Genomic DNA, 14,683 nt, shown 5'->3' with positions numbered 1-14,683 from the left:
TTGTTAATGCCGAGAAGTGTGCTTTCCACGCTAACTCTGTCCCTTTTCTAGGGTTTGTGGTGGAACAGGGTCGTCTCTCCCCCGACCCTTCTAAAATAGCTGCGGTGAAAGAATGGCCAACCCCCACTACCCGGAAGCAATTACAACGCTTCCTTGGGTTTGCTAACTTTTACCGCCGATTCATCAAGAACTACAGTCGCATTGCTGATACCTTAACAAAACTTACATCTCCCAAACAGACTTTTCTCTGGTCCGAGGCTCCCGAAGCAGCGTTCCAACGGCTGAAGGAGATGTTCACCTCGGCCCCTATCCTGCTTCACCCCAACCCGGAACTACAATTCGTCGTCGAGGTAGACGCGTCCGACACTGGAGTGGGGGCGGTTCTCTCCCAACGGGACCCCAGCGACCAGAAGCTTCACCCCTGCGTTTTCTTATGCCGCCGACGTGGAACTACGACGTAGGGAACAAGGAGCTTCTGGCCGTTGTCCTCGCTCTCCAGGAATGGAGACACTGGTTGGAGGGAACCGCCCAACCCTTCATGGTATGGACAGATCATAAGAACCTGGCATATCTTCAAGACGCCAAAAGACTAAATTCCCGACAAACAAGATGGGCCCTCTTCTTGGGCCGTTTCAGTTTCAACCTGACTCCGTCTGTGCCCGAGGTAAATCATCTAACAGTCCACCTGCCGGACTCCTGAACCCTCTCTCCATCCTTCATCGCCCATGGTCCCACATCGCCGTCGATTTCGTCACTGGTCTCCCTCCTTCCGATGGCAACACCACAGTCCTCACAGTGGTCAACAGATTTTCCAAGGCCGTAAACTACATCCCACTTCCCAAACTGCCCTCCTCCACAGAGACTGATGACCTATTGGTGCAACATGTTTTCGCCTCCATGGTTTCCCGGCAGACATCGTTTTCGATCGTGGACCTCAATTCTCATCACAGGTATGGTTCGGGCTTGGGGGCGTCGACAAGCCTTTCTTTTGGTTACCACCCACAGTCCAACGGCCAAACGGAGAGATCTAACCAGACCATGGAGGTCGCTCTCCACTGCGTCACCGCCCGCCATCCAGCCAATTGGAGCTCCTTCCTCCCGTGGAGCGAATACGCCCACAACTCCCTTGCTTCTGCCTCCACCGGCGTCTCCCTTTTTATGGCCTCCCTGGGTTACCAACCTCCCTTATTCAACTTCCAGGAAGAGGAAGTGGTAGTGCCCTCCGTCCAGGCTAACCTCCAGCGATGCCAGGCAGTTTGGCAACAGGTACGAACATCTTTGTTAAAAGCATCTCGAATGTCTCAAAAACAGTCAAACCGTCACAGAACCCGGCACCCGACTACCAACCAGGCCAACAGGTTTGGTTGTCCACCAAGGACCTTCCCCTCCAGGTGGAGTCTCGGAAGAAAAAAGAAGAGTCCAAAAACCGTGGAAAAACTCTTATTCCTCAATAAAAACCTCTGAATTCCCATCCCCAAATGTCATGACGTCTATGTTACACAAGCACTGCCCACCTTCCCTGCACATATTCTATACTATTTCAAAACCGGACCGGGCTAACTTTTGCTGCTCCGGACCGGGCTAACTTTGCCTGCTCCGGACCGGGCTAACTTAGCCTGCTCCAGACCGGGCTAGCTTAGCCTGCTCTGGACCGGGCTTATGAAAACAATAGGCTTATTATGATTCCATAGAATTTAGTGTTGTAGAATTCAGAGGCACACTCCTGTTCACAAGGGGGCGCTAGTGCACGTTGAAAGCTGTTTGACAACCGCCATCAAGCAAGAAGAAGAGGAGATTTTTTATTTTTATTTAAATAGATAAATACATTAATTAATTAATTGATTATTTATTTGTTTATTTATTATTCTTATTATTATCATGATTGTACTTATTTATTTATTATCTATTTTCTCCTTACAAAAATGAGATCCAGTCCCTTTACACACTCCTGTACAGTAGGTGGCGGTATACGCAAACAAAAGCTGTAACCCGCCATTAATAAGAAAGAAGAAGAAGAGGAGAAGAATATTGGTCATCGCTGTGTTGTTGTGTCAAAGAGTGTTTGAGAAGAAAAGGAAGAAAAAAAATAAAGAAAAGCCCTCGTTTGTGGATCAGATGCCCGAATTTGACGTCACAGCCTCGAAGGTAACTTTCTGTTCTGTTGTCAAAATAATGTGACCATGTTAAACCTGTTCCAGGTCAAGGTCCGGGTCCGGGTCCGGGTCCACTGAGTCCGTCTGAACAAACTCTGCTCGTGGTTAAAAACAACAACAAAAACAACAACAACCCGCTTCGTGACTCTCTCCGTCTTATTTCCGCGTTTATTGACTGAAGCCTACGTTAGCTCGCATGCTAACAACACCGCGACACTGATTTACGGCAAACATGTGACCAAAGCGGAAGAGAAGAGAAAGAAAGTGCGCATCACGAAAAAGAAGTGGAGCCGCGTCGAGATCGATCCCGATCGATAACATATATCAGTGACGTTAGTGATCACAGAGAGAGATGAACTGCGCAGGCGCAGACCTGAGGATTAACTTCAGTCCTGGGAGCGTGCGACTGGTCCAGGTAAACACCGGCTAACGGCTAACACAACAACAGCTCCTGGAAAATCCTGGAAAGTTTGTGAAAATACTCCGATTATGTGTGTGTGTGTGTGTGTGTGTGTGTGTGTGTGTGTGTGTGTGTGTGTGTGTGTGAGTGTGTGTGTGTGTGTGTGTGTGTGTTGATGTCGTACTGATGTAGTTGTGTGTGTAGTTGTGTGTGTATGTGTGTGTCAATGTCGTACTGATGTAGTTGCGTGTGTGTGTTGATGTCGTACTGATGTATTTGCGTGTGTGTTCCAGGAGGAGGCGCTGGTTCCAGGTCTCAGGGTCCTGGTTACCGGGGCGACGGGACTTTTGGGTCGCGCGGTCTACAGAGAGTTCCAGAACAACGGCTGGTTGGTGATCGGGATTGGCTACAGGAGAGCGAGGCCCCGCCTCCTCCGCTGTGACCTCACTGACGAGGACGCTGTCCGAGGAATCCTGCACGAGTACAAGGTGCTAACGTGTTTTTAAGTCTGGTTTAGTCAGACTAACGTGTTTTTAAGTCTGCTTTAGTCAGACTAACATGTTTTTAAGTCTGGTTTAGTCAGACTAACATGTTTTTTAGTCTGGTTTAGTCAGACTAACGTGTTTTTAAGTCTGGTTTAGTCGGACTTACGTGTTTTTAAGTCTGTTTAAGTCGGACTTAGGGCCAATTCCAATTCCTCTTAACCCTCAAGCTCAACCCTTAATCTTAACTGGCCCTCAAAACTAAGTGTTGAGGGTTATTTTGTCACTTAGAAATGGGACACCCCTTAAATGCAGATACGTCTTCAGACTGTAGGGGGCAGAATAACGCGAAAGCTGCGTCCAGTCTGTCAACTCCAAAGAAGAAGAACACATTTACGTCAGGATTATTTATTACGATCCGTTTGTCAGTCAAGTTATTAGGTTGTCGGTTAGTTATAAGATGATACTCATACAAATACCACAACCACGGACATATTCAGCTGACAGTTACCACACACCACGGCTTATTGAAAAGTAAACGATAGCAAAAGATCGCGTGTGCGCACCGGCCCAGCTATTGACTAAAGATTGTAAAATAAAAATAAATGTTACGCAACAATGACGTCAGTAATCCATAATATGGGCCTTTACTAAGATAATACAATGGTTTTCATCATTTTTATATCTCTATTAACAAAGAAAATACTTCATTTGTAGCGCACTCGTTTCGCTGCTTTTGACACCATCTTTCTTATGAGAAAACACGCAATGCATTCTGGGTAGCCCTTGCTCCCAAGGGTAGTCTCGGAAAATCTCAATATTGAGGGCGATACAGCCCTTAAACTTGGCCTCAACTTAATTTTTCTGAGAATCGGGACAGCACTTGGACTAGAGGGAGCGCATTTTTGAGATTGAGGGTTAAGATTGAGGATTAAGCAAGGAATTGGAATTCACCCTTAGATGTTTTTAAGTCTGGTTTAGTTGGACTAAGATATTTTTAAGTCTGGTTTTAGTCGGACTAAGATGTTTTAAAATCTGGTTTTGTCAGACTAACATGTTTTTAGTCTGGTTTAGTCGGACTAACATGTTTTAAAGTCTGGTTTAGTCGGACTTGCGTGTTTTAAAGTCTGGTTTAGTCGGACTAACGTGTTGACGTGTTTTAATGGTAAACGTACTGACTGTTGTTGCAGCCTGACGTCATCGTCCACTGTGCAGCCGAGCGGCGTCCGGATGTCGTGGAGCGACACACCGAAGCCGCCATTAACCTCAACGTGCACGCCACGAGCACACTTGCCAAGGAGGCGGGTAAGTGGACATGTGACATCACACAACCTCACCTTAACTCATTCCACACGCGTCTGTCGTGCAGTCAGACGTGAGTATAACGTGTGTGTGTGTGTGTGTGTGTGTGCGTGCAGCGGCGTGCGGCGCCTTCCTCCTCTACATCAGCTCTGATTACGTGTTCGACGGCAGAAATCCTCCGTACGGAGAAGACGACAGTCCACATCCTCTCAACGTCTACGGACGCAGTAAACTGGAGGGAGAGAGAGAGACACTGAGACACTGTCCAGGTACCCGTCTGTCTGTCTGTCTGAGTCACTGTCTGTCTGTCTGTGCGCCTGTCTGTCTCTCTGAGCTGTGCACTTGTCTGTCTATCAGGCGCGGTGGTGCTGCGGGTGCCCGTCTTGTACGGCGAGGTGGAGTCGGTGACGGAAAGCGCCGTCACGTCTCTGTGGCTCAAAGTCCAGGACGTGAGTGAGACCTGGACTCTTGACCACTGTCAACAGAGGTTCCCCACGGACACCAGGGACGTCGCTGCTGTCTGCAGGAGGCTGTGTGAGAGAGTGAGACAGGTCAGTGACTGAGAGAGAGAGAGAGAGAGAGAGAGAGAGAGAGAGAGTTCAATGACTGAGAGAGACACTGGTCAGTGACTGAGAGAGAGAGTGAGACAGGTCAGTCACTGACGGAGAGAGTGAGAGACAGGTCAGTGACTGACTGAGAGAGTGAGACAGGTCAGTGACTGACTGAGAGAGTGAGAGACAGGTGAGTGACTGACAGAGAGAGTGAGACAAGTCAGTGACTGACAGAGAGAGAGAGTGAGACAGGTCAGTGACTGACTGAGAGAGAGAGAGAGAGAGAGAGAGAGAGAGTTCAATGACTGAGAGAGACACTGGTCAGTGACTGAGAGAGAGAGTGAGACAGGTCAGTCACTGACGGAGAGAGTGAGAGACAGGTCAGTGACTGACTGAGAGAGTGAGACAGGTCAGTGACTGACTGAGAGAGTGAGAGACAGGTGAGTGACTGACAGAGAGAGTGAGACAAGTCAGTGACTGACAGAGAGAGAGAGTGAGACAGGTCAGTGACTGACTGAGAGAGAGTGAGAGAGACAAGTCAGTGACTGAGAGAGGGAGAGACAGGTCAGTGACTAAGAGAGGGAGACAGGTCAGTGGCAGAGAGAGTGAGACAGGTCAGTGACTGAGAGAGAGTGAGACAGGTTAGTGACTGACAGAGAGAGAGTGAGACAGGTCAGCGACTGACTGAGAGAGTGAGACAGGTCTTTAGAGAGACAGGTCAGTGACTGAGAGAGAGAGTGAGAGGTCAGTGACAGAGAGAGAGGTAACTGACTGACAGAGAGAGACAGTTAACTGACTGAGAGATAGACAGGTAACTGAATGACTGAGACAGACAGACAGGTAACTGACTGACTGACAAACAGACAGACAGGTAACTGACTGACTGAGAGAGACAGACAGGTAACTGATTGACAGAGAGGCAGACAAGTAACTGACTGACAGAGAGACAGGTAACTGACTGAGAGAGACAGACCAGTAACTGACTGAGAGAGAGAGACCAGTAACTGACTGACTGACAAACAGACAGACAAGTAACTGACTGACTGAGAGAGAGAGAGAGAGAGAGAGACACAGGTAACTGACTGACTGAGAGAGAGAGACAAGTAACTGACTGACAAACAGACAGACAAGTAAATGACTGAGAGAGAGAGACAGGTAACGACTGACTGAGAGAGACAGACAGGTAACTGATTGACAGAGAGGCAGACAAGTAACTGACTGAGAGAGAGACAGGTAACTGACTGAGAGAGAGAGAGACAGGTAACTGACTGACTGAGAGAGAGAGACAAGTAACTGACTGACAAACAGACAGACAAGTAACTGACTGAGAGAGAGAGACAGGTAACTGACTGACTGAGAGAGACAGGTAACTGACTGACAAACAGACAGACAAGTAACTGAATGACAAACAGACAGACAGGTAACTGACTGACAAACAGACAGACAAGTAACTGACTGACTGAGAGAGAGAGAGACAGGTAACTGACTGAGAGAGAGAGACAGGTAACTGACTGACTGAGAGAGAGAGACAAGTAACTGACTGACAAACAGACAGACAAGTAACTGACTGAGAGAGAGAGACAGGTAACTGACTGACTGAGAGAGAGAGACAGGTAACTGACTGACAAACAGACAGACAAGTAACTGACTGACAAACAGACAGACAGGTAACTGACTGACAAACAGACAGACAGGTAACCTGTTTCTCTGCCTCCCTGTGTCTCACCTGTCTGTCTTTCAGGACCCGTCTATCTGCGGAATCTTTCACTTCTCGGCCAATGAGCAGATGACCAAATATGAGATGGGAGTGGCCATCGCTGAAGCCTTCAAGCTGTCGTCCAATCACCTCGTTCCTGTAAATACAAAAGTTCTTCATCTGTGTCTGTGTCTCTGTCTGTCTGTATGTGTCTCAATGTGTCTGTGTCTCACTGTCTGTCTGTCTGTGCCTCAGCTGACTGTCTCTCTCTCTGTCTGTACCTCAGCTGACTGTCTCTCTTTCTCTCTCTGTCTGTGCCTCAGCTGACTGTCTCTCTCTCTGTCTGTGCCTCAGCTGACTGTCTCTCTCTCTCTCTCTCTGTCTGTGCCTCAGCTGACTGTCCCTCTCTCTGTCTGTGCCTCAGCTGACTGTCTCTCTCTCTCTGTCTGTGCCTGTCTGTGCCTCAGCTGACTGTCTCTCTCTCTGTCTGTGCCTCAGCTGACTGTCTCTCTCTGTCTGTGCCTCAGCTGACTGTCTCTCTCTCTGGCTGTGCCTGTCTGTGCCTAAGCTGACTGTCTCTCTCTCTGTCTGTGCCTGTCTGTTCCTCAGCTGACTGTCTCTCTCTCTGGCTGTGCCTGTCTGTGCCTCAGCTGACTGTCTCTCTGTCTGTCTGTGCCTGTCTGTGCCTCAGCTGACTGTCTCTCTCTCTGTCTGTGCCTCAGCTGACTGTCTCTCTCTCTCTGTCTGTGCCTGTCTGTGCCTCAGCTGACTGTCTCTCTCTCTGTCTGTGCCTCAGCTGACTGTCTCTCTCTCTGTCTGTGCCTGTCTGTTCCTCAGCTGACTGTCTCTCACTCTGGCTGTGCCTGTCTGCCTCAGCTGACTGTCTCTCTCTCTGTCTTTGCCTCAGCTGACTGTCTCTCTCTCTGTCTGTGCCTCAGCTGACTGTCTCTCTCTCTGTCTGTGCCTCAGCTGACTGAACAGCCTGCAGCAGCAGCAGCTCTTCGTCCGATCAACAGTCATCTGAACTGCTCTCGTCTGGAGCTGCTGAACCTGAGCGTCTCCACGCGACCTTTCACCTCCGCCATCGTCCACTGTCTGTGGCCCTTTACAGACGACAAGCGCTGGAGACAGACAGTTTTCCACTGACAGACAGACAGCTACAGACAGGCAGACAGGTTCATGATACACAATCATGTGTTCAGTTATTGTTGATGTTTGTGAACAGAAAATAAACTCAAACAGAAATAAATGTGTGTGTGTGTGTGTGTACCCTGAGGCGTCACAGCGGTGACTAGTGGAAAAAGAGTGTAAAACAAACAAATCAATATTTGTTTCATGGTTAAAAACCTTTATTATTTTGATCAAAATCTTCACTTTTTTCTTTGATCTTTTTTAATTATTATACTTTGATGTTTGTTGAATTCTCACTGAAAGTTCCCGGTGCGTCCAGCAGGGGGCTGTGGTCAACATCCGCTACTGCAGACGCCGCAAACTAGAAGAAGAAGAAGAAGAGGAGCGTGCGCATGCGCAGTGTGCACTCTGAGCTCAGAGCAGAAGATGGCGGCCCCCGTGGACCTGGAGCTGAAGAAGGTAACGTGTTTTTCTTTCTGCGTGGATGAACCCGTGGCGGGAAAACCCACAGCTGTTTATCAGTGTGGCGCGCGGGCATGTGACTGACGAACGCGCGGTCGTTGAGCGGGATCACGTGAACGAGCCGCTGTTTTTTTTTTTACCTGATTACAATTCATCTAAAAGAACGTGACAAAGAAAAGAGGCGGGGCTTTCCTCTGACACGTCACACACGTGATGAATTAATGACGTTAATGTGCAGATTTATATCGATAAACGTGCTCCACCTGCTGGTTGTTTAAGCCCCGCCCTCTGGCCTTCATTCACGCGCCCCACGTTACTTCCGTTCTGACGTCATGACTTATGGTTTTTTGACCAAGTTTCAGATTTGTCGATCAACACTCGATCGATATTATCGGAGCCTCTCCTCTGATGACTCAGCATTTTATTTCACCGTTACCCATGAGTCAGCATTTCTTTCATTCACAGTGGTTAAACGATTATTGTTTAAGCATTTATATTATAGCTGTGAATGCTGACTCAGCATTCACAACTATTGTTTAAGCATTGTTTTGGTTTTGTTTGCCAGAAATGATGACTCAGTATTTATTACTATTGTTTCAGCATTCTATTTTTTGCTGGAAATGCTGACTCAGCATTTACAACTATTGTTGAAAGATTTTAGTTTTGCCAGGAATGATGACTCAGCATTTAGTACTATTGTTTAAGCGTTGTTGTTGTTGTTTTACCGTAAATGATGACTCGGCATTTACTACTATTGTTTCATCGTTTTTTTGTTTGTTTTTTTACCATAAATGATGACTCAGCATTTAGTACTAAGCATCTTATTTTTGCTGGAAATGCTGACTCAACATTTACAACTATTGTTGAAAGATTTTAGTTTTGCCAGGAATGAAGACTCGGCATTTAGTACCATTGTTTAAGTGTTGTTGTTTTTACCGTAAATGATGACTCTGCATTTAGTAATATTGTTTAAGCATCGTTTGTTTTTGTTTTTGCAGTAAATGATGACTCAGCATTTATTACTATTGCTTAAGCATTAAAAAAAACTGTAAATGGTGACATGGCATTTCGTACTATTGTTCCAGCATTTTACTTTTGTCGGGAATGATGACTCAGCATTTCATACTATTGTTTCAGCATTTTATTTTTGCTGTAAATGATGATCCAGCATTTAGTACTATTGCTTAAGCATTAAAAAAAACTGTAAATGATGACTTGGCGTTTCGTACTATTGTTTCAGCATTTTACTTTTGCTATAAATGATGACTCTGCATTTCGTACTATTGTTTAAAGATGTTACTTTTGTCGGGAATGATGACTCGGCATTTCGTACTATTGTTTCAGCTTTTTATTTTTGCCGGGAATGATGACTCAGCATTTAGTACTATTGTTTAAGCGGGACTGAATTGTAAGTCGGGAGTGCCGAGTCATCGTTTTCAGATACTGGTCTTGGTTTCTGTGCTCAGAGTGACACCTCCTGTCTCTCAGGCGTTCTCGGAGCTGCAGGTGAAGATGATTGACACGCAGCAGAAGGCCAAACTCGCCGACCTGCAGATCGATCAGCTGACCCGCCTCCACAAGCACGCCAAGCTGACGAACGCAGAGATCGCGTCGCTGCCCGACAACACGCGACTCTACGAGGGCGTGGGACGCATGTGAGTCTCCACGGCGACAGGAAGTGAGACAGGAAGTGACAGGAAGTGTGACGCCGTGTGTGTGTGTGTGTTTCAGGTTCATCCTGCAGTCGAAGAAGGAGATCAACAACCAGCTGACGGACAAACAGAAAACAGCCAACGAGAAGATCAAAGAGCTGGAGGTAAAACACGGATTCATCTTTGTTACTTTGTTGCTGAGTTTGATCATCTATACTCACACTGTGTGTGTGTGTGTGTTTTACAGCAGAAGAAGCTGTACCTCGAACGCAGCGTCAAAGACGCCGAGGACAACATCAGAGAGATGCTTCTGTCCAGGAGAGCTCACTGATCACTCATCGATCACCACCGATCAATAACATGTGTCTTTGTCTGTCTGTTTGTTCCTAATAAAGTTTCCCAAACGTCAAGAGTCTCCATTTGTTCAACGACCAATAACTGACAGAGGATTCACAACATCAGGAAACATCCTTTATTCAACACACGGAGCTGTGATGTCACGGCGGCGATGGCGCAGTCGTCACGGCGGCGATGACGCGGCCATCACGGTGGCGATGGCGTGGTCGTCATCTGTTGTTGTTGTTGTTCTGGACGAAGTTGACGGAGTACGAGCCCGTGTTCTGGTCCTGGTTCACCTGGAAGTTGTTGGTGGAAAGTCCAAACGGCCTCAGGATCATGTTGCCCAGGTCCTTGAGTTTACCTGAGGGGGGCATTGCAGTTCAACTACCACTGTGATTGGTCACAGGTGATGACATCATCATCATCATCATCATCATCATGGTTGTTAATACTCACTCATCATCTCCTCCTTCAGCTTCTCATTTCGGTCCTGGATCTGCTGAGGTAACCTCTGAGAGTGAGACAGGTCACAGAGAGAGTGAGAACGGTCAGTAAGAGTTAGACAGGTCACAGAGAGTGAGATGGGTCAGTAGGAGTTAGACAGGTCACAGAGAGAGAGAGACAGGTCACAGAGAGAGAGAGACGGGTCACAGAGAGTGAGACAGGTCAGTAAGAGACAGGCCACAGAGAGAGAGAGAGACAGGTCACAGAGAGAGTGAGACAGGTCACAGAGAGAGAGACAGGTCAGTGAGAGTAAGACAGGTCACAGAGAGAGAGTGAGAGAGCGAGACAGGTCACAGAAAGACAGACCACACACACAGAGAGAGAGACAGGTGAACTGAGCACACAAAGTGAGACAGGTGAACTAAGCACACAGAGAGTGAGACAGGTGAACTGAGCACACACAGAGAGTGAGACGGGTGAACTGAGCACACAGAGAGTGAGACAGGTGATAGAGAGCGAGACAGGTGAACTGAGCACACACAGAGAGTGAGACAGGTGAACTGACCACACAGGCTCCTGTCGCACTGCTGTTGTCCGGCTCCAGGTCCAGAACCTTCTTGTAGTCATCCAGAGCCTCGTCCAGTTTTTCCGTCTGTTCGTAAAGCTCCGCCCTCCTGAGCAGCGCCCGCACGTAGTCTGGATTCAGCGCTATCGCTACAGTAACCATTGGTAATCAATAAGTGATCAGTGACCACACTGAGAGTGAGACAGGTCAGGTGATGACATCACTCACCTCTGGAACAGTCCGAGATCGCCCGCTCCTTCTCGTCCTGTCGGAGACACACACACACCGTTAGCGTCCGGCTAGCTCCCGGTGCTAGCGTGTTTGTTAGCGCGTGGTTACCATGTGAGCGCGTGCTGCGGCGCGGTTAGAGAAGAGGATGGAGCGTTGTTCGCTGAAGCTCAGCGGACACAGACGCAGGGCCTGAGAGTACGTCTGCTCTGCCGACGCCCACTCTGACGGAACAAAGACACGTCACGGACCAGGTCAGTCTGGACTGAACCGTACTAAACTGAACTGGACTCACCTGCAGATTTAAACTGTCTGTTTCCTGTTTCCTTCAGAGTCAAACTCTGCTGACGTCGACTCTGAAACACATGAAGGTCACAGCAGTTAGAGACCCTGACCTTTAACCCTGACCTTTGACCTTTAACTCTGATCTTTGACCCTGACCTTCAGACCAGGTCTTAAGCCTGAAACAGGACCTCCACAAAGACAAAAAATACAAAACGAAAACAGGAAGTTAACTGACTCTCCACCATCGTTACCTCCTTCTCCTCGTCTGTCAGCTCCTTCTCCACCTCCCTCAGGTAATCGTCGTCAAACTCCTCCTCCTGCCGCATCTCTGAGTCCAGGTCCTCCTCCTCCTCCTGCAGCCTGTCGCTCTGCTGCTCCTCCTGCAGCCTGTCGCTCTGCTGCTCCTCCTGCAGCCTGTCGCTCTGCTGCTCCTCCTGCAGCCTGTCGCTCTGCTTCTCCTCCTGCAGCCTGTCGCTCTGCTCCTCCTCCTGCAGCCTGTGGCTCTGCTCCTCCTCCTCCTCCTGCAGCCTGTCGCTCTGCTCCTCCTCCTGCAGCCTGTCGCTCTGCTCCTCCTTCTTCTTCTGTAACTTGTATTTCTGCTCCTCCTCCTCCTGCAGCCTGTCTCTCTGCTCCTGCTCCTCCTTCAGTAACTTGTCTCTCTGCTCCTCCTGGTGTCCTCCTCTAGGCTCCTCCCCTCTGTCTGTCAGTGTCTCTGGTCTAATGTAGCCGTGCTGAAGCTCCGCCTTTTTACAGTGTGCAGGCTCCAGAGTCTCCTCACAGTCGTAGAAGTTGTCCTGCTCCTCCTCCTGCTCCTCCTCCTCCTGTCTGCTTTGTCTCTGCTCTCTGTTCATCTTGAAAATCTGTAACAAAATAAAATCGACTCAAACGCAAATATTTCCTCAAAAATAAAGTGAAGACGCTGAGTCGTCTCATTACGCTCTCCCACACCAAAGTCCATAGAGTAAACCAGTGATTTTAACATCACAGCACACAGGAGTTCACAGGAGTTGTTGATCCACTGCTGCCTCCATCACTAACTTACAATGACTGATTTTGCATAATTCGGCTTTTAGAATATTTAATTTAGACTTTCATTAGTGACACAAAGTAACCACACGAGGCAGCAGAGGACCAGCAGCTCCTGTGTCCCTGTGAGCTAAAATCACTGAGTTAGTTTCTCTATGAGGTTTGGTGTGACACACACACACACACACACACACACACACACACACACACACACACACACACACACACACACACACACACACACACACACACACACACACACACACACACACACACACACACACACACACACACACACACACACACACACACACACACACACAGTAAATCAGCTGTTTCAGTTCTGAACGCAGCTAACAGCTTACACACAGCTAGCTAACAGTTACTTACGGTGCCCTCACGTGCACGCGCTGTTCGTAGGCGATAACGTCACGTGTCCGCGAACAGTCGTAACGTGTCGGACGAATAAAATGCGACAAAGAGCGACAGTTACGCGCTCACCTGCTAACTCCTGTTAGCCTGTCGAGCACTGGCCGACGATCGCTCTGACGTCACTTCCTGAAAGTCTTTCTTCTTCTTCCTGGTACGATGGTCCTCCAGACCGAGGGGTGGCGTGACCATAGACATATAAGAGTAGACGCTGCATTGGCTGCTGGGGCGCAAGAAATGCGGCCGCCATCTTGGACCGGTCGTTCTACTATTAGTTGAGCAGCGGAAGCAATACGATACCAGAACATTGTGCAGCATATTCCTGCGTTAATACACTTTGTTTGAAGACCCTGTTTGAAAACAGGGCTCGAGGGATTACTTTTCACAAGTAGGATTGAACATTACCCAGAACAGGTGATTAATTGAACCTAAAACTGATTTTGTCAGTTGTTTATTACTGTTCCATCCAGTGTCTCTGGTGTGGGCTGCAGTTAACGATTCAGCCTCCAGAGGCATCTGTTCTGCTTGTTAATAAACTGTGTTCTCTCTCTGTCTCCCTCTCTTTCTCTTTCTCCCTCTCTCTTTCTCTCTTTTTTTCAATATGCTTTATTGCCATGAATGTAACAGAGACCGTGTTGCCAAAGTGTTAAGTAATATTGAAATTCCGTAAATTTTAAAGGAAAAGGGAAAGATATCATTTGTAAAATCAAGAACATAGTGGAAAAACAATAAATACTTGATCTCTGTGTGTGTGTGTGTGTGTGTGTGTGTTGATACGATAAATAAATATTTAAAACAAAACAATTAAAAAGTAAATACTGAGTCGTGTTTCCATGGTTCCGATTTAGCTTCAGTGTTCCCACATATGTTGAACAATAAAACATTTTTTGCACTATTTACTGTTCATTTTATGTTCTGTATATTTTTTCCATTCCATTTTTTCGTCTGGTATTTTTATAAGTATTAGTATAAGTATATACTAATAAGTATTAGCATGATTACTTTTACCCTTTGGTTAAAACACAATTATTAACAATACCGGACGCAAGCTTTTATTTTGAAATTATAAAATAAGCTGCAGCTCGTTGGCACGAGACGAGAGGCTCCAGACTGCAGCCACACTTTGGCCTTTACTGAGGCATATCCAGACAGGTTAAAGTGTGGAGCATACATCTCATGCTGAACAATACATTTTATACAATTTACCAGTGTCATGAATTAAAAATATATAATATAAAGATTTATAAAAGCCTGTGTCCATGTCTCGAGGTGTCCTGTGGACACTTTTACACGTGTCTCTTTTACTATTGTGGTCAATGGGAAAATTGCTTTTTGGGCTCAATGGGATTTTTTGTTGCAGTACCCACAGTGGCCACCATGCAAAAATTGTCTTCAAGGCAGAGGGGGCGGAGCTCTATCCAGTTCATATTATACATCCATGGGAATACGGAAGTAAGTGAGCCCGTCCAAGCACTTCCGGAGCTCTACGTGTATACCTTTTTCAACTGTTTACACATTAAACACACTATTTAGATTAA

General features: G+C 47.3%; 3 protein-coding genes across 4 annotated transcripts; 2 read left to right on the top strand and 1 right to left on the bottom strand.

The window, feature by feature from the left end:
- Positions 1 to 2,016: 2,016 nt before the first annotated feature.
- mat2b (methionine adenosyltransferase 2 non-catalytic beta subunit methionine) lies at positions 2,017 to 7,813 on the top strand. 2 transcript variants are annotated; one of them, XM_083889791.1, is made up of 7 exons: positions 2,017 to 2,145; positions 2,847 to 3,041; positions 4,226 to 4,340; positions 4,454 to 4,606; positions 4,695 to 4,888; positions 6,630 to 6,743; positions 7,554 to 7,813. In XM_083889791.1, the coding sequence occupies exons 1-7, from the start codon at positions 2,116 to 2,118 to the stop codon at positions 7,728 to 7,730; spliced, it is 978 nt and encodes a 325-aa protein (XP_083745917.1). In that variant the 5' UTR covers positions 2,017 to 2,115; the 3' UTR covers positions 7,731 to 7,813. The 2 variants fall into 2 exon arrangements, with proteins under 2 accessions (XP_083745917.1, XP_083745916.1); XM_083889790.1 differs by lacking the exon at positions 2,017 to 2,145 and adding an exon at positions 2,173 to 2,568.
- A 264-nt stretch (positions 7,814 to 8,077) lies between these two features.
- On the top strand, positions 8,078 to 10,239 carry pfdn1 (prefoldin subunit 1). Its single transcript, XM_083889460.1, has 4 exons — positions 8,078 to 8,174; positions 9,666 to 9,832; positions 9,909 to 9,993; positions 10,077 to 10,239. The coding sequence occupies exons 1-4, from the start codon at positions 8,142 to 8,144 to the stop codon at positions 10,158 to 10,160; spliced, it is 369 nt and encodes a 122-aa protein (XP_083745586.1). The 5' UTR covers positions 8,078 to 8,141; the 3' UTR covers positions 10,161 to 10,239.
- Positions 10,240 to 10,294: 55 nt separating this feature from the next.
- Positions 10,295 to 13,241, bottom strand: LOC310927173 (uncharacterized protein). The gene is made up of 8 exons (XM_083889459.1): positions 13,107 to 13,241; positions 11,942 to 12,550; positions 11,701 to 11,761; positions 11,517 to 11,629; positions 11,406 to 11,442; positions 11,178 to 11,326; positions 10,625 to 10,679; positions 10,295 to 10,529 (listed from the first exon to the last, which is right to left on the bottom strand). The coding sequence occupies exons 2-8, from the start codon at positions 12,539 to 12,541 to the stop codon at positions 10,396 to 10,398; spliced, it is 1,149 nt and encodes a 382-aa protein (XP_083745585.1). The 5' UTR covers positions 12,542 to 12,550; positions 13,107 to 13,241; the 3' UTR covers positions 10,295 to 10,395.
- Between the last annotated feature and the right edge of the window lie 1,442 nt (positions 13,242 to 14,683).

This window comes from Microchirus variegatus (genome assembly GCF_963457635.1).
Source record: "Microchirus variegatus genome assembly, chromosome: 5".
NCBI classification, from domain to species: Eukaryota; Metazoa; Chordata; class Actinopteri; order Pleuronectiformes; family Soleidae; genus Microchirus; species Microchirus variegatus.
Note: the sequence above shows the minus strand (reverse complement) of the source record. Positions and strands in the feature narration are given on the sequence as shown.

What these genes read in the sequence shown, in the direction of transcription:
- mat2b (XM_083889790.1), top strand. Translation starts at nt 2,506, where the DNA reads ATGAACTGCGCAGGCGCAGACCTGAGGATTAACTTCAGTCCTGGGAGC. An exon ending in GAATCCTGCACGAGTACAAG is followed by an intron (nt 3,042 to 4,225) that starts GTGCTAACGTGT and finishes CTGTTGTTGCAG; the next exon opens with CCTGACGTCATCGTCCACTG. An exon ending in TGTGTGAGAGAGTGAGACAG is followed by an intron (nt 4,889 to 6,629) that starts GTCAGTGACTGA and finishes TCTGTCTTTCAG; the next exon opens with GACCCGTCTATCTGCGGAAT.
- pfdn1 (XM_083889460.1), top strand. Translation starts at nt 8,142, where the DNA reads ATGGCGGCCCCCGTGGACCTGGAGCTGAAGAAG. An exon ending in TGGACCTGGAGCTGAAGAAG is followed by an intron (nt 8,175 to 9,665) that starts GTAACGTGTTTT and finishes CCTGTCTCTCAG; the next exon opens with GCGTTCTCGGAGCTGCAGGT. An exon ending in AGAAGATCAAAGAGCTGGAG is followed by an intron (nt 9,994 to 10,076) that starts GTAAAACACGGA and finishes TGTGTTTTACAG; the next exon opens with CAGAAGAAGCTGTACCTCGA.
- LOC310927173 (XM_083889459.1), bottom strand. Translation starts at nt 12,541, where the DNA reads ATGAACAGAGAGCAGAGACAAAGCAGACAGGAGGAGGAGGAGCAGGAG. An exon ending in CCGCAGCACGCGCTCACATG is followed by an intron (nt 11,443 to 11,516) that starts GTAACCACGCGC and finishes TGTCTCCGACAG; the next exon opens with GACGAGAAGGAGCGGGCGAT. An exon ending in GCTGAAGGAGGAGATGATGA is followed by an intron (nt 10,530 to 10,624) that starts GTGAGTATTAAC and finishes TGCCCCCCTCAG; the next exon opens with GTAAACTCAAGGACCTGGGC.